Source organism: Aythya ferina, assembly GCF_964211825.1.
Source record: "Aythya ferina genome assembly, chromosome: Z".
NCBI lineage: Eukaryota > Metazoa > Chordata > Aves > Anseriformes > Anatidae > Aythya > Aythya ferina.
In genome coordinates this window covers 39,228,307-39,253,837 of record NC_140299.1, presented here as the reverse complement: position 1 = coordinate 39,253,837, position 25,531 = coordinate 39,228,307, and the positions used below count along the sequence as shown (strand labels likewise).

The 25,531-nt window shown below is 34.0% G+C and overlaps 1 protein-coding gene across 1 annotated transcript in view; it reads right to left on the bottom strand.

Moving 5' to 3' along the window:
- Positions 1 to 244: 244 nt before the first annotated feature.
- ALDH1A1 (aldehyde dehydrogenase 1 family member A1) overlaps positions 245 to 25,531 on the bottom strand; it is a 37,710-nt gene continuing 12,423 nt past the window's right edge. The window contains exons 3-13 of the mRNA XM_084503841.1: positions 21,970 to 22,110; positions 18,958 to 19,087; positions 17,818 to 17,879; positions 15,724 to 15,852; positions 13,582 to 13,695; positions 11,691 to 11,793; positions 10,819 to 11,003; positions 6,174 to 6,338; positions 4,414 to 4,571; positions 3,071 to 3,145; positions 245 to 854 (exon numbers count right to left, since the gene is read on the bottom strand). Of these exons, the coding sequence (XP_084359967.1) occupies positions 782 to 854; positions 3,071 to 3,145; positions 4,414 to 4,571; positions 6,174 to 6,338; positions 10,819 to 11,003; positions 11,691 to 11,793; positions 13,582 to 13,695; positions 15,724 to 15,852; positions 17,818 to 17,879; positions 18,958 to 19,087; positions 21,970 to 22,110 (1,335 nt within the window). The 3' untranslated portion in view covers positions 245 to 781. The remainder of the gene's footprint in view (positions 855 to 3,070; positions 3,146 to 4,413; positions 4,572 to 6,173; positions 6,339 to 10,818; positions 11,004 to 11,690; positions 11,794 to 13,581; positions 13,696 to 15,723; positions 15,853 to 17,817; positions 17,880 to 18,957; positions 19,088 to 21,969; positions 22,111 to 25,531) is intronic.

Here is a 25,531-nt window from a genome sequence, read left to right as displayed (position 1 = left end):
TTATACCAAAAAGCCAAGCTCAATCTTTTGCAAATAGGCCAGTGTTCTGTATATTCATATTTTTCCGTTGATAATACTTATGAAGAATTAGGGAGTTTAGTCTCCATATAGCCAATGTAATATACTTCCAATGACCTAAACGTACAATTGAGATAGTAGTTCTTATTTAAGGATATAAAATATGTGCTATGTAGTGCACAGTGGTAAATGAATGTGATATAAAAGACTAATGAAAAATCAGTAATGTTTTGAAGATCTATTTTAATACTGTTTAATATTATCCAGATTACATTTGTGTAGTAATCAATATGATGAACAAATTCAGCAGTGTAAGAAATATGTCTACTATTTTTGAAAGACAAAGAAAATTATCTATCTGCTAGTTAGTTACTTATAAGTGCTTTTGTTAAGGCCACGAAGAAAGGACAGCTTAGCATCTAACATGTAGAAGACCACATAAATTTAAATGGTACCTGCAAGATATATTGGAAAAGAAATGTTTCCATAGCACTACAGAGAGCTCCCACTGAAAATAAAAAATAATTTTTTCTTAATACAGATTTAAAAAGACATTAGTCACGTTCCAAACATTAAAGTTTCCCTTTCTCAGTTAATCATGTTAAAATTTTCTATATTATTCTTTATATTGCTAATGTAAGCAAGGTTCTCTTTTACAATCAGAAAGCAAAAAGGCTAATGAATAATCTGGTATATAAAACTTTTCAGAATTCAAATACATTTTTCAGATTCAAGAAGAAGACACACTGCACCTCAAGCAGCATTATGAGTTCTTCTGTGGGATTTTGATAGTGACAGTCTTAACTTCTGTGTATTCATGAAGGCCGTATTCTCCCCTAGATAAAACAGAACAAAGAGGCATACTTAGGTTAATGCTTTTTATATGAGTTATGTCCTTGATGGTATTTTCTATTGGTGCTGTGCAATTGGCCAGATGTTTAACAAGGATACTGAACATACTTGGAAGACATCTGTGCAGCTAGACTACTGCTGGATGCCTTTTGAAAAGCTGCAGCAATTGTCTCCTGGGAAAAGTGTGAGAGAGTATAGTTTCGTTTCTGTGCAAAAGAATGGTGTTTAATCAATTTAGTTCATTTCTGTACTGCGTTTTGTGGTCTTTACAAGCATGCTCATCAAGTCTTTTGAAAAAGCCTTCCTCTGCTGTCAAGATTTTTTTCAGAGTCAGAAAATAGGGACTTCATCTCAAGTAAGTGGGAGACATAATTAATCCACTGTGAAATCTCCCAGACAGTAAAAAATACTTAAATCTCACTGGCATGTCATTAGCATAATTTCACCTTCAAGTTTTATATGATGAATCTTACTTGTATGCCTGGCTGTTTGGCAGTTGTCATAGACAAACCATTTAGACATAATCGACTGTTTTATGGAACACAAGGTTTTTACAGTACAATGCCATCCAGTTCCCACAGCCATCTTAGTACATATGTATACAAAAGAAAAACCAGGACTCTGTGTTGTAGGAAAACTATTACTGATTCTCTTTTTCATATTATTTTGAAGAGGCATTCTTTTAATATGTATTTTACTTCATAATGGCATTATTATTCCAATAATTATACAGCTATTTTTATTCTGGGTTTCAAGGAAATCAATGGTTTGACATGATGACTTCCTGATTATTTCAGTGAAATTGCTTCACACATACTTCTGCTGCTCCTACAAATGATTCCCACATATTTATAAAATTTCCTTTTTCCATGGAAAAATTGCATGTCTATCCCATTCTCACCTTTTAGCAGAACAAATTTTGATTTTCAACAGCATGAGGAAAACTTCATTTACACAAAAGCTGAGTACCTTAACTGATACAGAGATTATTAATTTTTATGATAGCATATTATTGTTTTCCTGTTATTTTCAGCGAATAGATCATCAAAATACTTCTGCAAAAGTCAGCAGTCCAGAATCATTTTCCGATTTTTGGCAATCAGCAAATACAAAACAGTCTGTGTTAGTAACGGCAAAAATGTGGTGGTTATTTATTTATTTATTTTCCATTTTGACATTTTCTAAAGCTCTCAACATTTTCATAACTGTTTCCTTTGAAGTCTGTTGGAACTTTATCATCAGGAGCAGATTTGATGCAGTGGCATAAAAACCCAAAACTTAACTCTCTTAAGAAAAAAAAAAAAAAAATAAAAAGAGAGAGAGAGGGGGAGAGAGGAGAGAGGGAAAGCACTAATGTATTTCATTTGCACATATAATTTTTAATTGGTTCAGTTACTCAGTAAAAGTGCTTTGCAGTTGGCATAATGTCAGGAAAAACATATATGTTCTGATTTGTATCCTTTGCTTTAAAAATAATTTCATTCTTAGTCACAGATTATATGACTGCTTATGATTTATGTTCCAAAAACTCAGAAAACAAAATGTTACATAATGTAACAAACATGTATGATATTAAACAGCGTAACACATTATCCATTATTAATATGAAAATCATAATGAATACAGGAAAACAGCACATGATTCAAATTGAACCTGGATTAAACCTTAAAAGTTTGAACCAATTTGATTAGCTTTTCATTTCTGCATATTTCATTTTTTTTCCCACTTCTTTGGGGGAAAAAAAAAAAAAAAAAAAAAAAAAAAAGTCTGAAGACTATACAGGGTTATTTCTGTCATTACATTTATCCAAGCTGTACAGACCTTTCAAGGAGCATTTAAAGGGGATTCCATAAACTATGTGTGAACTGTATCTATAGTTAAATATATTCATGGAAATTACACTTTCTATATTTATGGAAAAACTGTACACCATAAACATGAGGATCAGTTTTGTATGTTAGTAGACTGAAAAATATTAAATGCAATCATTTTGGAAAGATTTGTATCTAAGCAATTTTCTTATTGGTTTCATAGAGGAATTCTTTGCTTGACATTGTGTCTGACAGTGTGTGGCCTGCGAGGCTACAAAGTAGGCCTCAAAATCAAATAAATCAAATAGAGCATCCTAGTTGTGAATGTTGTTTTTAGAACTTCATTTTGTACTTCCTGTGAATCTACAGTTTAAAAAACATTTACTCACATTTCTCGTCCATTTCCTGACATCTTAAATCCTCCAAAAGGACACTGAGCAGACATTGCACTATAACAATTAACCCTGGAAGAACAGGAAAATGACTTTAGTGTTCCACATTGTGGAACAAGTTTATTCACTTCTGAAAAATCAATGCTGTTCCATGAAATGTATTAAACCTGTGGTGATATTCACAAACTATATACGAGCAATATATTTGCAAAAGTACATGTATTTCAAGACTGAAAAAAAAACACAAAGCATTACCGGATAATACATTACTATGACCAGGGCTCTAACATTGATCAAGGGCCTACAAGCAGAGTGACACTTATCTTTCTGTTAATAGTTATAGTAAATCTCCTTCCTAGTTAATGAGCCTAATTAATTAGGTAAATTCGGCGTCACTTCGATATCCATTTTGGAAGTTTTGTTTGATTCTTCTCAATGTTAAGCGATATTCTGTGCTATGGTTGAGAACAAAAATACAATAAGTGAGAATGGAATTTCATAGGAGACTTTGTAGCATGAATATTTTTGCCAGAATGTACATTCTACTCCATAGATGAGAAGTTCTTTCTGTCTTGCAACTTTGTCAAATCAGATATTCTTTATTTTCATATCTTATAATTTCTCCAACTGCCAGCCTCCTGGTTTCAGGATATTAGATATTAGGAAAAGATTCTTCACTGAGAGGGTGTTTGGACATTGGAACAGGCTCCACAAGGAAATGGTCAATTCCTTCATCTTTCAGTATTGTTTCTCTCAGACTTTGCCTTTCTGGACCCATGTAGGTGGTCTCTTTCTTTTCTACATGTATTTCTGCATGGCAGCTTCATTGGCTGCTTTTTCAGCCTTATAGTTTCCCTTGATATCTTCTTACTTGAAACAATTCTTTCCCCCTCTTGTGATTTTTTCCATTTCTCAACCACATTTTATTAATCTTTTCTACTACAGGAGGATACTCTTCACAGGTTAATGAACAAGCAACTTCAAATAATGGATTTCTTTGCACATTACAGAAAATGATCCCTGTAATTTGAGAATATATTGGGGTATCCCCAGATCCTGAATGAAAAGTAAAGCAGTACTCTTACTGTATTTTTTTTTTCCAGACTAAGTTTACAGGACAACTGCATGAAGACTTAGAAGAAATATTTTTCTAGTAGCACATTAAGAATGGAAAGGTGAGGGGAAGAGAGTCAGAGGAGGATGGCACTAACCTACCTATCTAAAGGTGACAAAGAATGGAAATACAAAAGTATGCCCCCAAAGAAGTGTTAAAATGTCCTACAATTACTGTCATTGTCTCCTGTAGGTCTGAGGGAAGAATTAAATAAGTTATGACTTACCATACTGTCCCAGCTTGAAGAGCAGCTGCAAATGTCAGTGCTTTATCAATGTCTTTGGTAAAAACTGCTGCTGCTAAGCCATAACTAGTATTATTTGCCCTCTTGATAACTTCATCTACAGTTTTAAACTTCATAATTTGTTGAACAGGTCCAAATATCTGTTTCAAACACACATAAACATATGAAGTGGACTAATATTGTTAAAAATAATAAATATTTAATACAACTTGTTGTTGTTGTCAGACAGCCTTATTCCAAAATTAATTTGGTCAAGAAGATACCTTTAAAACAGAGGTCTAAAAAAGATTATAAATTAACATGAAGGTAAGATTTTTTTAGCCTGCAGCAAATGAAGTTAACCTCTTGTGGAGAAAAAAAAAATAAAATAAAATTACCCAGTGGTAATGCTGTGTAGGCAGGGGGGTGCTACCATATCTAATTATTCTTTTTCCCACAGATTGAGTTTTCCACCTGATTTTCCTTGAAAGTGTTTAATGATACTTTCTCACTGGACTTGTATGGTATGATTTACATAGATCAGAAGAACGTTCTCTCACAACCCAAATATTCTTTAAATTGCCTTGGCTTTATGGAGGTTTATTATTCAATAGATTCAAAATAACATGAGAGGCTCTGTTCTTGTTGTACTATTGACCTGAAGGAAACATCTCTGTGCCTACCTACCATCTCCTACCTACCATTCAGGAATTCCTACAAAAGGAATAACTGAAATTACTGCTTGGGCAGCTCTCTCCTATTTTTGTTTGCTTTGCAATCAGATCTTAATGCTCTGCTGTTTGTTCATTTTAACATGAAGGTATGTTCAGTAGAATGTAGCAGCAGTATTGCTGGCTGCAAAAAGTAGCACCTAGATTTCTGACAGTTTTGAAGGAGTTTCTAGTGAGAATTATAATGGACACCAGTTGCACCCATTATTAATCAGGATGAATGTAAAGAAAAAAAAAAAAGACAACAACAACAACAACAACAAACAAACAAACAAACAAAAAAAAAACAAAGCAAGCAACCAACAACAGCAACCACAACAACAAACAAAAAAAGAGATCATAACTGCACTCTGGGGATGTTTTTACAGGACTGTTTTCTCAAGAGAAAAGCAGATCTGCTGTCCTAACACTCTGGTTCCTTCCAGCTGGTCATTGCTGTCCTGGCAACACCCCCTTAATTGGTTTAGCACAAGCTTCTCAATACTGTACGGGCACTTCTGCAAATGGATCCAGGTTAAATAACCCTGCAGAGGCAAAACTTTGCTTTGTTGAAATTGTTACCAGGCAAAATGCATGTGGAAGCACAACCTAAGTCTTTTCTCGTTGCAAAATAACTCTTTGGCACATTTGTGTCAAAACCACAACCTGAGTGGCTCCTTAAGGAGTGAAGAGTTCACAAACTCTTTCAAGGTTTGTTTCAGAGTTACAGGTTACCATGACTCTGATATCTGAGACATGGGTAGTATGGGGTGATGTTATTAACAGTCCCAGCCTTAACAGTTCTTGACTCCTATCAGCTTAAGCTGGAGCCTTTGTTGGCAGACCAGCCTCACACTCCTCTCTCTCACCTCCACTGAGTTGGTGAAATGGCATAAGAAACCAAGAAAAGGATTTTAAACAACACCAGGCTGGAACGACAGATTTACTGGGAACATTTTTATGCAACCACTTGACCTTCTAAATGGATATTTTGTACAGAAATTTAAACAGACAATCTCCAGTGAAAGTATAGACTGCCAAGAATTTCTTTACCTCTTCTTTGGCGATGCGCATATCATCTGTAACATTAGAAAAAACTGTGGGCTGGATGAAGTAACCTTTGTCTCCCCATGGACCTCCTCCACATTCCAGTTTGGCTCCTTCTTTTTTCCCACTCTCAATTAGCTCCAGGATTTTTTGAAACTGCTCCTTATCAATCTAAATGAAAAGATATTGCAGGAATGAAAGCAGCATACACTGATAACAATTCTTCTAGCTCATTAACTGCAACTTAACAATGTTCCAGCTTTGCTCAATTGCATGTGTTGAAGTGGAACATCTGGACAGCCTTGCAAACATTCTTGTCATTAACTTCTCAAAGTTTTTTTTTGTTTTGTTTTTGTTTTTGTTTTTCTCAGATAGATCATTAAAAAGAATTTTTGACATACTAGCATCAGCTGTGCAGGGACTGGTATGCTGTGTTTCTTCAATACAAAAGAAAAAATGTATCTTATACTTCTCCTAGTACTGTTGTCAACCACAAATGTTTAATCAAATGTTAATTTGATTAAAAAAATAATTTAAATTTAAATCAAATGTTAATGAGAATTGCTGAGCTTTTTTCTGCGATCATAACAGAGGACATGATCTAGCCTGCAATATTACTCTTTGCTTTGCTGTGGCTGGTAGCTTGTTCCTGCCTTTCCCCTAAACTATTAAGGAAAGCTAAAAAGAAATAGTACAATTAAACTGAAATTCAGTGCTGTTTTCTGGACCTTCTGAATTGTTAGTGGAATAAAGACTTTTACCTTTGTGGTTAGAAAAAAACAGATGACAAATGTTTTGCTGGATGAAGCCAATATCTCTCCCTCTCCCCCAGGTTCACCACAAAATACAACATATGCCAAGCACATTTCAGTTTGGCTCTACGGTATAGCAGGTTTTAGTGCCTTTAGCTGGAAAGGGAGTTTACACTTCCATTCACAAAAACTCACAAAAGGAGAACATAAGAGATTTCCACTTCTCTATTTTTTAGTGACAAGATGGGTTGAAGGAAATATTGTACACCTGAGTAGAAAGAGCTCACATTTATTACAGTTCCAGAATCATAGAATAGTTTGGATTGGAAGGGACCTCAAAGATCATTGAATTCCAATCCCCCTACAATGGGCAGGGAAAGCTTCCACCAGACTTACTGGCTCAAAGCCCCATCCAACCTTCCAACCTGGCTTTAAATACTTCCAAGGATTCACAACTTCTCTGGGTAACATGTTACAATGCCTCACCACCCTCTGAATTAAGAATTTCTTCCTTATATCTAATCTAAACCTACTTTTTTTTTTTTTTTTTTTTTTTTTTTTTTTTTTTAAGCTTAAAACTCTTGCTCCTAGTCCTGTCACTGCACTCCCTGACAAAGAGTCCCTCCCCAGCTTTTCTTTATGCCTGCTTTATTTGTTAGTATTTGTTAGTATTTGGAAGGCCACTATTGGGTCTCCCTGGAGCCTTCTACAAGCTGAACTACCCCAGCTCCCTCAGCCTGTCTTCATTAGAGTCGTGCTCCAGTCCTTTGATCAAATTCATTCACTCCAACAGGTCCTTCTTGTGCTGGGGGCCCCAGAACTTCATGCAGTAGTTCAGGTGGGGTCGCACAAGAGCAGAGTAGAGAGGGAGAATCACCTCCCTTGATCATGCTGCTTTTGATGCAACCCAGGATTTGGCTGTCTTTCTGAGACTGCAAGTGCACACTGCCAGCTCATATTGAGCTTCTCACTAACCACCACCCCCAGATCCTTCTCATCAGGGCTGTTCTCAATCCACTCTCTACCCAACCTGTATTTGTGGGATTTATGGGATTGCCCCATGCAGGACCTTGCATGCATTTGGCCTTGTTGAACCTCTCGAGGTTTGCCCAGAATCACCTCTCAAGGCTGTCCAGGTCCCTCTAGATGGCATCCCTCCCCTCCAGTATGTCAACCACACCTCACAGCTTGGTGTCATTGACAAATTGGTCCCAGTACTGACCCCGAAGGAACACCATCTCTGATCTCCATATGGGCATTGATACATTAAGTGCACCCTTTGAGTGCAACCATCCAAACAATTTCTTATTCAGCAAGTGGTCCATCCATCAAATACAGGTCTCTTCACTTTAGAGACAAGGATATCATGAAGGACAGGAGTAAAGAAAATTTCTGATTTCCTTTCCTTTCCTCTTCTCTCTAAGACCTCTAAGATCATCAAGTCAACAGTTAATCTAGCACTGCCAAGTCTACCATTAAACCACATCTTTAAGCACCACATCTACCTGTCTTTTAAATATGTTCAAGGATGGTGACTCAACCACTTAATGGGACAGCCTGTTCTAATACTCCACAACCCTTTCAATGAAGAATTTTTTCCTATCTTCATGCCTGTAGGGAAATTGTGTACAAGGTAACATTTATTTCAGGAAAAACTCGATGCTTCTTTGATAAAGGCCTACAATACAACACCCTCTCTTCTATTTATTAGTTAATTTATTTATTCACAGTTTCATGACTCTTTTATTGACTCTTTTGGAGTTCAACCCTTCAAGAACTGGTTCATGAAGACACTGAGATTACTTCTGGGGGGACTTTTGTGCAAACACTACTTCTCTATGATAATAGTCATCATCACAAGTAGGTGTGTGTCTTATTTTCTTATTCATACAGTTAAAAAGGTGACATTTCAGCTTAAGCTACAAGTCTTACCATTGTAGAAAAAATAAAGTATTTTAAAATATTTTGGGGATCTTGGATGTATATTAGACTAAACAGTTACTCAACTAAAGCTATGATAAAAGCTTATATTTATGGGGATATTTATTTATAGGGATATTTATAAAGAGGTGGTTTTTAGTTCCATGTGCTCCCCTTGTCATTATGCTTTCAAACAGTTACCTTAGTGCATGCTGAAGACATAAAGTTTCTGCTACCTTGGTGGCCAAATATCTCTTGTGCATAAACATCATGAAGAGAAGAAAACGTTTAGATGATACAGCTTATGTTGTGTTCACTTATCCCTTTGTTATTATTATCATCATAATTTTTCTTAATAATGTGTGAATTAGCATATATATGATCTTTTCCATTCCAGTAGGGACTTTGTCTCTTATTTTATGCTCACTGTCCAAAGCACTACACAAACTTTCTGTCTGAGGCAGGTGCCGTCCCACAGAGCCTGTGAACTGGAGGACAAATTTGGCTTTCAAGGAGGCTCTATGACACAACATAGTGAATTGGTTTTCTTTTCAAAAGAGAATTAGGCAAAAAACAGCAAATGATTTAAAGGCAATGAGAGACTAAAAGAAATTAATGCAAAATAAATTTATCTAAAATGCATGTTTACATTTTCCATTAAAATTGGACTATAAGAACAGCACACACAGAAAAAGAACATACCAATTCTAGCAGGATAAATTTTAACCTGTGAAAAACTTATGATTTCTTATAAAGCTTGCTAACAAGTAAAAGTGGTCAAAGAAACCAAATGCTGAGATTGAGGGAAAAAGAGTCCTCCTGTTCTTTCTAATGATTTAGTAATTATTTCTCAAATGTTTAACTGTCCTTTTAAAGTAGAAGTTTACTTTTGTTTCTTATTTAAATTGCTAATATGAATTTCAAACTCAGTAAAGCCACAATAATATGAGACTAGATTTCTCTTAGCTCTGTGTTAGCTGCATACAAGACTGAAAAAAAATATACCTGAATTCCTGGAGTTTCCTTGTAAGAAAATTCTTGTCCTCTGACATTTAGATTTATTTAGCTGAACATATTAGCCCATTAGCTAGACACATGATAGGATATCAAAATAAGGTCCTTAAGATTTTTCCATTAGTTTGTGTAGCTTGGAATAAAATTTTCCAGTTGACTTTGTTTCTTTGATTATAAAAAATAACTGTGATAACCAATGAATAATATATTACATTATCAAATGTGTGGGTGTGCGGGAGTTCCTTTGTCTCCAGCTTTTGCTTTGTCTCTCATACGATTCCTGTGTTCTGTGATAATCAAATGTGTTTATAGTATCTCTTCCAAGAAAATGTATATCCTACATCCTATAGTATAAACTGATATGGGAACAAGACTCAGGAAAAAAATAATTTAACATTTCTCTGATGTGATTGACAGAATCCACTGAATCCATAGTACTATGATAGTAATGCTTATTAATATTGAATTTCAGCCTTCATTTAATAGGGAAGCTCTTGGCATACACTTTTAACACAACCAGTAAAAAACATAAAGTGCTGTTTTTTAATTGTGGAATATTCTAAAATTGAGAACATCATAATGAAACACTAGCACCTTGGAAAAGAAAAAAAAATAACAGTATCAGCTTTAGTTTCATCAAGCTACTCATTTACACTGGCAGTCTTTGAATATAATGCTAACACTCCAACATGGGTGATCAAACTTGCAGTTTTACAGCTGTTGCTCTGTAACTTTCTCGGTGCATTTAAGTTCTATATAATTGTTCCCTTTCCATAATACTGGAAAATAGAATGAAATTCTGCACTTAGGCATATTGTGGTAACACAAATGACCCTCCATTCTTTTATCCAGTCTAACTACTGGACAATAATAAGCAGACTTAACACTAACACTAGAGTAGATTTTGAAGCACTTTAAAGTGTGATGTTCTCTCAAAATTATATAAGACATATAATATTACTTACTTGAGGGCCCTGCTGTACACCAGGCAGCAGAGGATCCCCAAGGGTATACTTCTTTGCTCGTTCAATGCTCCGGCGAACAAACTCATCATAAATAGGCTCTTCCACAAAAATTCTAGATCCTGCTATACAACACTGTCCTTGGTGGTAGAATAGACCAATATGTGCAAATTCCACAGCCGTATCCACTGTAAAGAAATGCAGAGTTCATCAGATCTTAAGTTTGAGTGGTCACCTCTTAAATTATTTGCAAACCTTTGTCATGACATCTCATTTCCATTTTTTAACAGTTTTTATTCATATGGTCCTTTAAAACACGGGTATTCATCCATTTACTGAGGTCCAAAGCTACTCTCATGTTGAGTAGCACAGTATGGCAAGACAAACCCACATTCAACTGTTGTGTGTGAAATGATGGTTCAACATTATTTGCTTTATCAATAGTACCAAGAGAAAAATTCAGCTAGGATGTTAATAAAGTCCATCTAGCTGTTTTTGGTTCTGAATTCATGTTCCATTAGAAACATTATTAAAATAATAATGAAACATTAAAGAATCTTAATAAAGAAACATTATTAAAATAATAAATAACTTGGCAAGCTGTCAGGTATTCCTGTTCATTCAAGAGCCATCAATTTCTGATGACAATTCGTTTTGAAACTATGGCAGGACCAGAAAACAAAATGGAATAAAACAAAACAAACAAGCAAACAAAACAAAACAAAAACAAAACAAAACAAAATAAAATAAAGCTCTTCTCTAGAGAGATGCATTTTTTTTTTTTTTAATCTATTATTTTTTTTTTTAACAAAGAGGAGAATAACTATATGGGACTTGAAAAGGTAGTCAGTTTATATAATGAAAATGTTACTAACAATCTGCATCTGCAAATATAATGTTAGGACTTTTTCCTCCAAGTTCCAGTGTAACTCTTTTCAGGTTGCTCTTTCCTGCAGCTTCTTTGATCAGTTTGCCAACCTAAAAGGCAGATAAAAAGACACTTTTACCTCAAAAAATATCACCCCAGTAACACGCCTCTGATTTCCATGAAAGTGGAAGCCATAGCTCAGGTTGTGTAACTGTGTAATTGTGTAACCAGTAGCTATAGAAATAAATAATTGTACAAATAAAAATAATAAGAAAAAAAAGGAGAGAACAGAATTGGAAGGAAAGAATCAGTGCATAGATGAATTTTAATCTACAAAGCAGTAGAACTGCTTCCTAGAACTGTTTTCCCCTGGAAATATTAATTTTATCTAACAAAGAGATCTGATGTCCTTTTGGTACCATCATTCTACTTGCTTGGTTGAATGTGTAATCTAAACTAGGCATCGATTGGTGCTCTGTTACTTGCTCTCAATAAATTGAAATATATATATGGGAAAACCCTTTGATGTATGAATTAAATGAGAGAAAACTCAGATCTCTACAGTGCCTGCATGACTAACTTTACCTTATTATAGTTTCTCCCTTATCAGTAAAAAGGAGACCTGAAAGAGCAGAAAATGGGCACAGCGAGGCAGAGCCCCTGTCCTGTTTCCACTGGTGGCATAATTAAATGATTTTTTTTTTTTTTTTAATGAGAACTATCCTGGAAAAATTATGAGTAAAAAAAATAAATCTTGCAGCTTTGGCCTGTAACTGCTAGTGTGTAGATAACATCAGATAACTTCCCTTGTGTATCAGCCTTCCTGTCTTTGGGAATATCTCTTCATGATTCTAAATTACACTATCAGAAGAAAGGGACAGCCACCAAAATCAGGAAATATTTGTCCACCTGCCTTTGGAAGGACATTGGGCACGGGGAATTGTAGTTACTGTCTACTGGGAATATATACGGACTATTTCTTATATGTCCTGGTTTTGGATCCTTTTTTTTTTTTTTTTTTCTTTTTTTCTTTTTCCCCACTATTTTAATGCTGAAGGTTTCTGAGAATAAACACAGATCTTGCTCTCAGTGTACACTGACTGTTGACATGAGGCAATGATATTTATCTTTGGAGTGCACATCCAAGAAGTTAAAAGGCCAGTTGGCAGCTCTTCCTTGTAGCATGCATACAAACAGAAAGTACTATACATACAGACAGATAGTACTGTACTATATGTAGTAAGGATAAAGTTAGAGAGTGCATGCATTGAGAAATCTTCAGTCATATCAATCTTTGTTCCTGAGAATGAAGGTTAGGAAAAATTAAGTGACCTTCCTTTCAATTGTTAAACTGATACATATCCTTCTGATGTATAACTGATACACTTCTAAGACCACCCAAATAATTATCTGTATCATTCAAATACCCCAAACCCATCACCTCACCTACATGTGTGCAGGACTAGGAATGAGAATTCTGACGTAACTTCCTACCATCATGTTATTAAAGTTAAAGAGAACAGAGCACAGCTTTTTTTTCACTTTTTGCATTTTTTTTTTTTAAGTTATACTTAAAAAGAAGCAAACAACAACAAAAGTTATTAAAATATTTTCTTTTTAAAGGACAAGCCTTAAAATAGGATTGTTATATAGAAACCATTGTATCTCATGGAGTGCCTTTGTTTGAAGGGCTTTCCTGCAATACAAACATTGTTTAAATATGTTTAAAGTTAATAATAACCAACAAATCATTAAACAGACTTTGTTTAACAAACCAGCAGCCAAAAGAAAGAAAAAAATTAAAACAGTTACATAGAACAAGTTAGACATTAAATCATTACTGGGAATCAGAGGGCCACAGTTCCTGCTTATATTTTCTTGCATTCATATCTCAATACCTCAGTAGAGCCTGTGAAGGCCACTTTATCTATATCCATGTGGTGAGAAATAGCAGCTCCAGCAGTAGGTCCAAAGCCTGGCACAATGTTCACAACTCCAGGTGGAAATCCTGCCTGAAGTGGAAGAGAGAACTCCATAAAACTGGAGAAGTAATGATGACTAGAAGAACGTCTCATATAGTCTTATTTCTCTTTTCAGTTCTCCAGCCACTTTTTCAGAGTCATACAGTTATTCTCAGCCTTACAGCCCCAGACATGTCTATTTCTCACATGATTTATGAACCCCCAGAGATGTTTTTATGCCATTGAGCTGGCTCTTAAAAGCAAGCAAGGAAAAGAAAAGAAAAGAAAAGAAAAGAAAAGAAAAGAAAAGAAAAGAAAAGAAAAGAAAAGAAAAGAAAAGAAAAGAAAAGAAAAGAAAAGAAAAGAAAAGAAAAGAAAAGAAAAGAACACATTATTTTAATTTTTAGTGCCATTGGCTAAAAAGTACATTTTTTTTTCATCTTTCAGACATGTCAAGAAAAAGATGGCTTAATTTTTTGTCAGCATCGTTAAAGTTGTTAGAATCATTCTGTGTGCTTGATGATTTTTGCTCATTGTCTCTCATATTAAATGGCATTTAATTAATGATCTGCTGACTTACAATATATATATATATTTAATAAAAATGATGGAAATGATATTTTCAACTCAATGTGTTTTCTTCTTTTTCTGGACAGCAGTAGAGAGTGGATAAAATGACAGCTAACAGCACAGAAAAGGAAGACCATTTACCAAGCATGAAAAAGTTGCCTCCTGAAGATACGTAAAGTTCCATTATCTGGCAAACTTAATAGTTAAAGAAAATGGAAACCTTTGTGTAAAATCAGACCTCTATTTTCCTACAAATTCTATACTAGATATGTATACTACAATCATTCTTGAGGGACATGATGATATAAATGTGACTTTTATTAAATCCCTACTGTATCTACCAGATAATACAGTAAAGACATTTAACAATGGCTTACCTAAACTTCTCATCTAGATGAACACTAAATGGGTAAAATGTGTATCCTTTACTAAAAATGTTCTAGTGTTCTACCAGTCATTACCAGTAATAGTTCTAAAATGCAAGTGATCTATGATCACTTTCCCACTTTAGAGCACTCCTTTGAAGTAATTAGAAATAATAGAAAATATATCTGCTTTTTTATCTCCTTGACCCAATGTTATCTAATAGCATTTCCTATGTAATAAAATAACAGTAGGGTTTAGTTTCTTCTTAATACTCATTTAATTGGCTTGAAATAGTACTGAAGACTGTGTGCTCTGCTGAATCATTGTTTTGAACCAGAATAATAAAAAGTGCCAAGTCATTGCCATTAACACTGTACAAAGTTACTGAGCTGGCAGTTATTGACATCTGTGCCAACTCTTCAAACATGTTAGATTACATTTGTTGATCTTATTGGGAAGTGAGATAGCTAAACTGTTTAACTGTTCTTCTTTGGGTGTTTGCTGGGCTGGGCACAATGGTCAATGTAACTTTCGAACTACTGGATAAACTATGACACTCCTTACATTCAAGAGCACAAAGTGCTCCCAGTTTCTGTGTGAAGAAAGTTCATAAGTTTGGCAGCAGTCAAGCAATGCAGATTTACATCTCTCTGTTAATTATAAACCGAGCTGGGTGAAAAGTATGTTCAGTTTAAAAAGTACGTTCAGTTTAAAAAAAAAATAAATCTGATAATAATTAGCTGTACAAACAGGTTATTTTCTGTGATAACTATGCTAATAAAGCCATTGCCACCCACTTCCAAATACCCTGCTCCTGACTTCTTGTTTACTTTTAACTTTGAAAGGTACTGTGCAAATATGTTTACCAAGGAATGGAGTTTACTAAATTGCTATTGTGAAGCTTTTTTTGTTTGCTTATTTTGTATTGTTTTGTTCTGTTTACTCTGTGTGTGTGGATAAAGCTGAAAGATATGTATGCTTTTGCCCTCGATTTGCTTCACTGGTTTACAGTAGGGTAAGTTCCATAGTACAAGGCTAGACATGCAATGCTAGTACTTGACAGCCTAGCTTCTGTGGTATTTCAGCTGCAGTATTCTCTTACATTTCAAAGAAGGGCAAAATACTGTGCTGTTACTGACTTACCTCTTTAATTAAGGATCCCATGTAAAGGGCAGTCAGTGGTGTTTGTTCTGCTGGTTTGACAACCACCGTGTTTCCACAACAAAGGGCAGGGGCGATCTTCCAGATAAACATAACCAATGGGAAGTTCCACTGAAAGACAGATGAGAAGGTGTATCCTATTACTAATACATAACCAAAATGCCTTTGCTTTTTTCTATGATAATAGCACCCAACAGTGTGGATGAACTCTTTGTTGAGTTCTTTTCAAAGTGAAGGTATTTAGAAAAAGCATCTGGCAAGCCACACTATACAAAGATTGTGATTCCAGGTATATGTATATATGTGATTCCAGGGGATCAAAGGTGTTAGTTAAAAACTGAAGAGATCAGGAGGGTACTCCTATAAGAAAGACTGACACCAAGTTGCTGAATTACTGGTAAAGCTGAGAGTTTTGCTATCTTGTTTCTTAAATGATCGTGTTCACCATCGATTCAGTTTTCAAAGGGAAACAAGGCAATAAGGGGTACCACTGCTGCTGTTCTCTTCCATTGTGATTTCACTGTCTGCTTTCTATTGTGTTTAGTCCAACCAAACTGCATAGTAGCTGACTCCTTTGGACTCCATATTCAGCAGTGTATGGGACAGTGTAGTTGGGGAAAAATGGGCTGTCTCTGTGAGAAGCGTTAAGCCTTTGGGCCTATACACAAAAGATGCACAAGAAAGAGGAAAAAGAAGTTAACAGTTACCTAGCTAACAGTTACCTTTGTCAAAAAAGCTCGGAGTATACATGCAACTGTCCTTTATCTCATTTAAATATCACCCCACCCTCAGAACTAACCGAAGAACAAATAAAGTAAAGGATTACAGGGCTTTCTGGTCTTCCTTATTGAAGCAGAATTGGAAGTGGAAGAGAAATGCTGATCTAGCAAAAGTGTTCGACAGCACTCACTTAATGCTTAAATTTTGGTATATGTGAAGACCTTGAGCTAGGTGGCTTTAAATTTCAATGATGAGAAAATAGAGATATACTTAGAAATCCTTGAACATTTTGTACGGAAAGCCAGCAATTGTACAAATTGTCCATAATTCCAGGCTATAATTTTACACAGAAGAGTGTCTAGTTCTTTACCATATCTTAACTCTGTGCTTCATTTGAAATATCTTGTGCTGGACTTACAAAAGAAGCTAGATCAATAGATTCCCAAACTGTACTAGAAGCTGGATCCGTATGCTGTGTTCTAGAGATGTTCTCTCAACCAATGTAGTGGTCTAAAGATACAGAAAATCTGCAAGATCAGCTGAAAGATGTCAGGAACAAGAGTAGGGCCCACATATCAGAACAAACCTGATAGACAAGCTGACTCTTTTAGAATCTGGCAAGCTGTTGAGCAGGTCAAGTCAGGCTACCAAACCTACTGTGCAAAAAGGCGTGAGGATTAGGTGTGTCTAGCTCATATAACCATTTTCACAGCTACCTGTTGAAAGCATGTAGATCTCACAAAAGTGTTTGAGAGTTCATTTCCTCAGCGTTTTGGATATTCAGACTCAGGCAGGCCTTTTGAAACTTCATTTAGAATAAGTGATTTCAGAACTGGGAATTTTGACACTGACCAGAAACTTGGGAACGTGTCTCAGTATCACTGTGCCAATCAAATATATTATTTTTATTGCTTGTACCATCAACAAGATAAATGATTCTCAACCATAACTAGAGACTGCTGTTCAGATATTATATAGAACAGAACAGATATTCCAAGTACCAAACAGTTTATTGGTTATAGGCTTACATTATCCTCTCCAACTAGTTTATTTCCAATTCTTGTGGTTCCAGCAGAATGCACTTCTATCTTTAAACTAATTCATCAGCCAATCTTTTCTGTTTTACTTGCCCTTCACATACAGGGAGAAGAGAGACAAGGCTGAACTAGACTAACTGTTCAAAATGTCATGATCTGATGAAAGATTTTGATGAATACTTAAGATAGTCTCTAATTTTAGAAACATAAAGTTTCTGACTGGTAATGTTTCACTAATCCGTTTGCAAAGAAAACATTTCAAAAGCATGCCCATTTACAACAGGAACATTTATGCATTAGATAAATGGATTCAACTTACAGGAATAATTTGGCCACACACACCAATGGGCTCATGTCTTGTAAATGTGAAAAAGTTCCCATCTAGAGGAAGAAGAAATAAATTAGATATTCAGGAAAAACAGTTATGAGAAACAGTTAAATCAGAAAGAAGATAAAGTTGGATACCAAACATAGCTACATACAATTTAACTTAAGATATTTTCAAAATCTTAACGGTGCAAGAACAACTATGAAGTACATCTGGATTCAATCTCTACTTTCTTCATAGCTTCAAGGTTTGACTCTGCCAGTCTGACTAAGTTTTCATAGTGAAAACCCTGCTTCTCAAAGTGGTATTCACAGCATACCAATGAGCATTCTTCACTTCTTTTTTCTATCACTTTTTTTCTTTCTTAAAGTTCTTCTCTAAAAGCTACTTGCAATCCTAGGTACATATCAAACATATTTTTAATATTAGATCTTAGCTTAAATCAAATCCATTAAGTATAAAATTCTCTTTGATTCAAATAAACATGTGTTCCATTAAGCCTAGCATAGGGATCTACGTCATGCAAAAAGTTGGAAGTATTTATCACTTCAGTATTCCTTAATTCCTTCTTTATTACCATTCTTTTCCTTGTCCTTCTGAGAGAAAGAGGCTAGCAACAATGTTTTCTTAGAGCTGCTTAATGGAACAGAACAAAATTTCAGAAAAACAAAGAAAAGTTTCCTCATTCCTCTCTTTTAGTACTCTTCCATATAAGCTATCCAATAACTGAAAGAAATACTATTGTTTCTGCTAATCTTAGCTTTAGTATGCTGCTACCTGGCTTTCAGTATTGTACCCTTGCATAAATGATACCTTGCTATACAAAAATAACCTATGAGTCTTACTCATACATATAAGCTAAAAGCTTCCTTGTCAGTATTATATTATATTATATTATATTATATTATATTATATTATATTATATTATATTATATTATATTATATTATATTATATTATATTATATTATATTATATTAATTAGTGGTGCATAAAACAAGATAAGCTATATGCAGAACTGTCTAAAATATTTTCCTTTTAAGATGTTTTTGGTGCTGTGAAGCTTCTAGAAAAATGTAGTTTTTCACAGGTCACATTGTTTCAATTACGTACGTTTATCTCAAAGCTACTCACCCATTGGAACAGTCCGACCATGGATTTTATCAGCCCAGCCTGCACAGTAACGTAATGTTTTAATACAGGCACCTAAATCCATTAGGTAGGCAGTAGAAAAGAGTTTCCCACCATCGATGGCTTCCATTGTCTGCAAACAACAGCAATTACAAAGTTAATATGAACTACAGATACGCCTTCTCATATCTGTACTTCATCACTTAGTATTTCGTTGTCCAGTTCAGAGTACTTGCACTTAATACTAGCTTTTAGGGGATTAATTCTCCTCCAAAGTCTACTTAGCACTTGAAAAACCCAAGGTGGGAATTTGCAAATGAGAAAATTTCATGATGGTTTATTCTCAGTGATCTATCCAGATAACATGACCACCATACATTTGAAATGGTAACCAGTTCTGAAGAAAAGAGTATTTCTCCCATTTGAATTAATTAAGATGTTCCAGTTTAAACTGAATATTATACAAGCTGTAGATGTACAGCTAGGGATCTGTGGGTTAATTGTTGCAAATAAATGGAGTGGCCTCCGTTGGTACATTGACATATAAGGAAGGCAACAGTTTCCTACAGATAACTGTCACGCTAACTTGGGATCTTCTACTTTTTAATTATCAAGAGAGATCTTTCTATGTGCTTAATGAATGATTAGCATCTTATATGAGCAAGAAGAGACAAAGTATGGAATATAATTCTGTAATAAAGCCCAAATTTCCTCATGTGCAAAGGAACGATCTGAGACTTTGGGAACTATTGAGACAGAGAAATTAATTGTATCACTCCAGCCAAATCTAGGGAGTACGATTAATGTCATTTTAATACCCCTAACTATTGGGACATTTAGCTAAAGACTATGTGAAGTCCTTAGACAATGTCAACATCTTCTTAATAGTGATAGATTTTTTCTCACAGATTTTCATCACAGAGACACTGTGGACCTTCAGCTTAGTGAACAATATTGTAAGGATGCTTAGTAGTAAAAACCTGAAGTATTGTTTCAAGATCTAGTCAGATCTTACAGATATTCTTTTATTTTCTAAACTTGTTATTTTGCATGTCCAAAATTCCTTAACGTTCATAATGAATCTACTGACTAATCGTGAAAGTAAAATGTTTCACCAACAACCTGCCTCTAAAGTCCAAAATTTTAGTTAAATTGGTGCACTGCAGATATCAAATTTGAGAGGACAGCAGAACAAATGGAGAAGTTATTAATGCTTTTTCAGCATACTGCTTTTACTTACTATTCCAGAGTATACTTATCTGCCTACAGGACTGTTCAGCCTCTGGACTTTGTGAGAAACATAATTATACAAAACAGTGAAATGGAATAATTTAGATCCTGAATAGATGCAAAAACACATGAAAACATGCTTGAAATGAGCTAAGGGGTCTATTTTAACCTCTAATAGCTATAATGCTATATGTAACTGAAGCACTGGCTCTGCTGTTCTTAGGATAAGTTATGAGTAGACAAAGTCTGTATTCATTCTGGTGAAGTTCGGAAAGCACTTTGTTCAAACATACCTTATCTAAAAGGGAAAAGTAGGCAATAATTTAAGGAAGATGTGGGAAATAAAAACAAAGTCAGCAAAATAATAACCTGGGAGGGGTCTCAAAGAAAAGGAGTATTTTAATATTATGAAAATGGCTAGTAGGAACGAAATCTAAATGTTTCATCTTTCTTAAAAATATATAATAAAAAAATAAATAAAAAGATTATTTCTCTATCCCCTTTGCATGTGCTGTACCACCTTAGCTGGTACAACAAAGAAGCAGATGCTAATTTATCCAGTATTTAGCTGACAGGTGGGCTTACATTTTCTATTAAAAAATGTAATTCTCTTAAAATTTAGCCTCTCTCAACTCCAATAAATCTAGCACTGTCAAGGACACATTAGCCACTGAAGATTTCTCCTGAAAACCTAGGCGATTGTTATTCCATATCAAGGTGACAGGATGAGTTCAGTTGTTCAGAGAAGCAGCTTTCTTGAAGAAAAGTGTAAATCTGAGAGTTGTAATCTTCGGAGCTTGAGGACACAACCTCAGTTCCTTTGAAATTTTAATTTGTCTTTAAAAACCTGTTTGGACATGCACAAGTGCTTTTGTATACTAAAGCTATAAAGAAAATAGAATGAGAAATGGACATTTCATTGGAGCTTTTACATATTTTGGAGGTTAAAATTTTATTGACTTATTATTGGTGTGTTTTGTAGCTAGTGGCTAAATACTTCTAATAGTGACTAGATCAGTATGAGTGATGATCCTGAATGCTGGATGCTCTTGATTCTCTCTCACACAGTGGCACAACACCAGTGTTCATCTTAAGGAGAGCACAAACAATTAACTTGCCTAAACATTCATCCCAGAAGGCATATGAAATATGAAAGAGATCATCTTAACTGTAGCATCCAACATGGAATAGGTAGAGTATTGCACTTTACCAAATAACTGGAACGTTTATTCTTTAAATGTTCTTCCTTGAATTACTGCAGTTAGATGGTGGTGCCATATCTATCTGTCCACAGTTGAGCAGTAAGTAACATGGCCAACAAATTAACCCATGTTCCTGGGTTAAGGTGTTTTTTGTTTGCTTATTTTTTTTTTTTTTTTTTATAACCATTTGCAAGCTAGAGTTAGTGAAAACAAGATGTATAACACTGAAATTCAAAACTTCCCATGTAAGGCCTTGACTCAGGTCTTGGTTTAGACAAGCGTTAAGCATGGGGTCTATTAATGTGTTCTTGTGATTCAACATCTGAAATTGCATGGATTGTAAGCAGCTTTAACATCATCTTAAAGTTAATGAAATACTCAAGTGCTTTGTGGATTTAGGGTGTCTATACACCAGAGTGTAAAACAGTTTAATGCGGTGTACTTGGAATAGAGAGGGAAAAATGAATACTGAAACAGTCTTATTTTCCATGGTTTTAGTGCATTACTGTTGCTTATATCAATCAGTAAAAATCAGAACACATATATATGTATTTCCACATTTTTGTTCACATATTATACTCACAGCTAAAATCAATCTATCTCTTTCAACTAAATCAGCTAGTTTATTCAAGAGCCTTCCTCGCTCTGAAGCATCCATTGTACGCCAGGGTGATCCAAGCTCAAAAGCTCTTCTAGCTGCTTTAACAGCCTTGTCTACATCTGCCTGTGGGAGAAAAAATAAAATAAAATTAATCAGTAATTGGTTGTGTCATCCAGGCTTGTTAGTTGCTAAACATGCAAAGTGTTTTGCAATCGCAGAATCAGAATTTGTACAGTAATTTTAGATATATAGTTTATTTTCTTTCAAACACCTTTCCTGTCATTTCAGCAATGTGAAGTTGTATGAGAAGCAGATGGGTTTTCAAAAATCATGAAATTAAAAAATAAAATAAAATAAAATAAAATAAAATAAAATAAAATAAAATAAAATAAAATAAAATAAAATAAAATAAAATAAAATAAAATAAAATAAAATAAAATAATAAAATAAAGGAATTCCGGTTCTAAAAAGTCTCTCTTTCAGTGTCTGTAACTGGGGATGAATACACAAATTACAAATTTGAATTTGCATTTAAAATAATATTAACAATTAAATAATTGACTACATTTGAAATGTTAAGCCTAAGTACTTTAAAGTTTAGGCATTGGCTCAAGATAATTTTTCAACCCATTAATGTTTTTTTTATAACATAATGCGTTATTTACCATATGGCTTTTGATGCAGTGAGAAAATATACAATGAATTACATGGAACTCTTTTGTGTGCAAGGCAGTTCCAGGTAAATTGATTAAAAAATCCCTTGAGAAATGGTTTTCAAAACCTGGAGGGTATTTTTTTTATTATTATTTTATTTTATTTTATTTTATTTTATTTTATTTTATTTTATTTTATTTTATTTTATTTTATTTTATTTTATTTTATTTTATTTTATTTTATTTTATTTTATTAATCTTGTTAAAGATTCTGAAAGAAATATAACAACAAAAAGGAGGTTTATTGCAGTCTTTTGTTAAAAATTAAAAACAATGATTTTTGAAAATATATATATACTTATTCCATACATATATGGAACATATTTTCTTAAGCAATTTGCATACTTTTTTTTTTTTACTTTTTTTTTTTCTTTCTTTCTTTTTTTCCCCTTCTGATTGCTAGAATGTAAATCACTATAAGGTTAACTAAGTGAGCCAAGTTGACTGCAGGTCAATGTGCAGGTTAAGTGGTTCTAAATGTGGACCAGATCTAGAATCTTTAACTGTATAATTCTCCTTCAAAAGGGAGAAAAGAAAACCAAAGCCACAAACCAAAGCCTAGTACAGAGCTGCTGGACAGGAGACTCACAAAACTTCCTAGGATGAAGTTTGGAAAAATGATATTGGGAAGGATCTTTACAACATGCAAAATAATTACTGTACTGACCCATTGTCTACATCAGGTAGATAAAATCTATCAGATTAAAAAAGGCAGTTTTTCTTCAAAAACTGCCAAAATGTTGTTAGATACCTCAACACTTATCTGTGACACAGAAATATGTATTCAGTGAATATTTATTTTTTTTTCCTTATCTCTTGCTATCATAAAAATTCTACAGCTTTGCAATACAACTTCAGATGTATGCAGTGGCCTACACTAGTAAAGAATGGGAGAAACCATGAGCTACACTTGTGTGAATGATGTAAATTAAAATTAAAAACAGTGCCATGTGTTTTTTAGTGCAGAAATAATTAAAACCAAGAAAAGGATATTTAAATATAATTATGGGCTGTGAATAACAAGTAAGGAAAAAAAAAAGATATTCTTTAAATATATGAAATTTAATTTGGGAACTTAAATCTATACAAAGAAAATAAAGATGGTTCGATCTATACAGAGCTAGATTTATTTTTTTAATAGACTTTTCATTAATAGACATTTACCTTTCTTCTTACTGACCACTTGTTGAGCTGATTTATTATTACTATGAGCCTTTAATACTAGTCAATCTGGAAAAAAACTTTTTTTTTTTTTTTAATTTTATTTTTTTATAAATACTACTGCAAGGCAGTGGACATCCCTGTTGTACAAACAAATCAATTTCCTAAAATCTGGTTTAAAGAGTAGGCTCTAGAATATCAGGTTCGCAGTGACCATGTAATTTATTAGATTTGTACAGTTCACTTGGCAATTTTATTTTTACACATTAGTTGGAAAAATTATTGGAGAGAAAGCAAACCTCTGTTTGCTTTTGAAAGCAAACAGCATCATCTTTCTATCTAATGCATTACTATATTGCCTGTAAAAAATTAAAACTAGAAAAATTCTGGATGTTAAATGAACAGTTGCAGGTCATGAGCAATTTAATTGGAGAATGATCAAATATTAGGCCAACCTGATTTTTAATATAACCTTATTTTAAAACACTGAATAGAGAAGTGATAGAAGTAGGGTTTTGCATCAAAAGCACTTATGGTGCTTTTGTGATAAAATTCAATAGTAAACAACATGCTTATCAAATGTTTTGGTTGAGGGAAAAATGAGCCTGAAATAATCTCAGTGATACTGAGACAGCTAACTGGGAATAAAAAAAGCATGAATAAGACATTTTAAGAACTTACGATCAGGCATATGCAGTTACCACTAGATTCATGCAGATTTTTTCAATTATCTCAGTCAAAGAGAGAGTTTAAAATGTGTCTTTGGTATAGCCTTCCTGTATGGTCACTATTGATGGTATACTAGACAGAGAGCTCTTGAGCCAAAGTTTAAGACACTCAGGATGTAATTACCAAACAGAATAACTAAGTTTCAGTGAGCACAGGAAGCTGCATGAACTCTGTTCCTACACATTTCTCAAAAAAACATTTAATTTCAGAGTGAATCTCTGTACAGTAAAGTCAATATTCCTAAAAAGAGTGTGCTAACTATTTTGACAATAAATTGCTGGTGAATTTCCAGCACTAATAGACTGATTGTGAGTTCATTAATATCTTTCATGGATAAAATGGTGTTCAACAGACATTTTCCTGCTAAACTTAAAACAGGACTCATACACAAATTATTCTAGTGATGAATATTTCTTGGCTGAAATGAACATCAGATATCATTCTGTGAGAAATATAAGAAATTCTATTCTATTATTTTTAAAAAATATTTATTTATTTATTTAGTGTTTGTGTGTGTGCAACTGTCAACTGGAAATAGAACATTCACTTCTCATACTTATTTTCTCAGACTTTATCAAAAAATATGTTATCAGTTTTAAAAGTGTTTAAGCAACATTGTCTGTTCTATTTAAACAAGTAACTCCTCTACTTGACAACATATATTTAAACTATATGGTCAAACTAATTAAATCTTTTTTCATCTAAAAATACTTACCAATGCTATGGTGAAAAAACAAAGCTGCTTATTTGAGGACACGGCTTTTCATTATATATCTGGTTAAATGCCATTTTTTAGTATTTTTTCCTAGTAAAAAAAAAAAATCTCATACATGTAAAAAAAAAAAAAAGTTTGTTTTTAAGTGTTAACACTCTTTTTACTTCTTTGCTTAAAACCATCAATTTAACATCCAGTACAGAAATACTCTTTGTTAGGATTAATG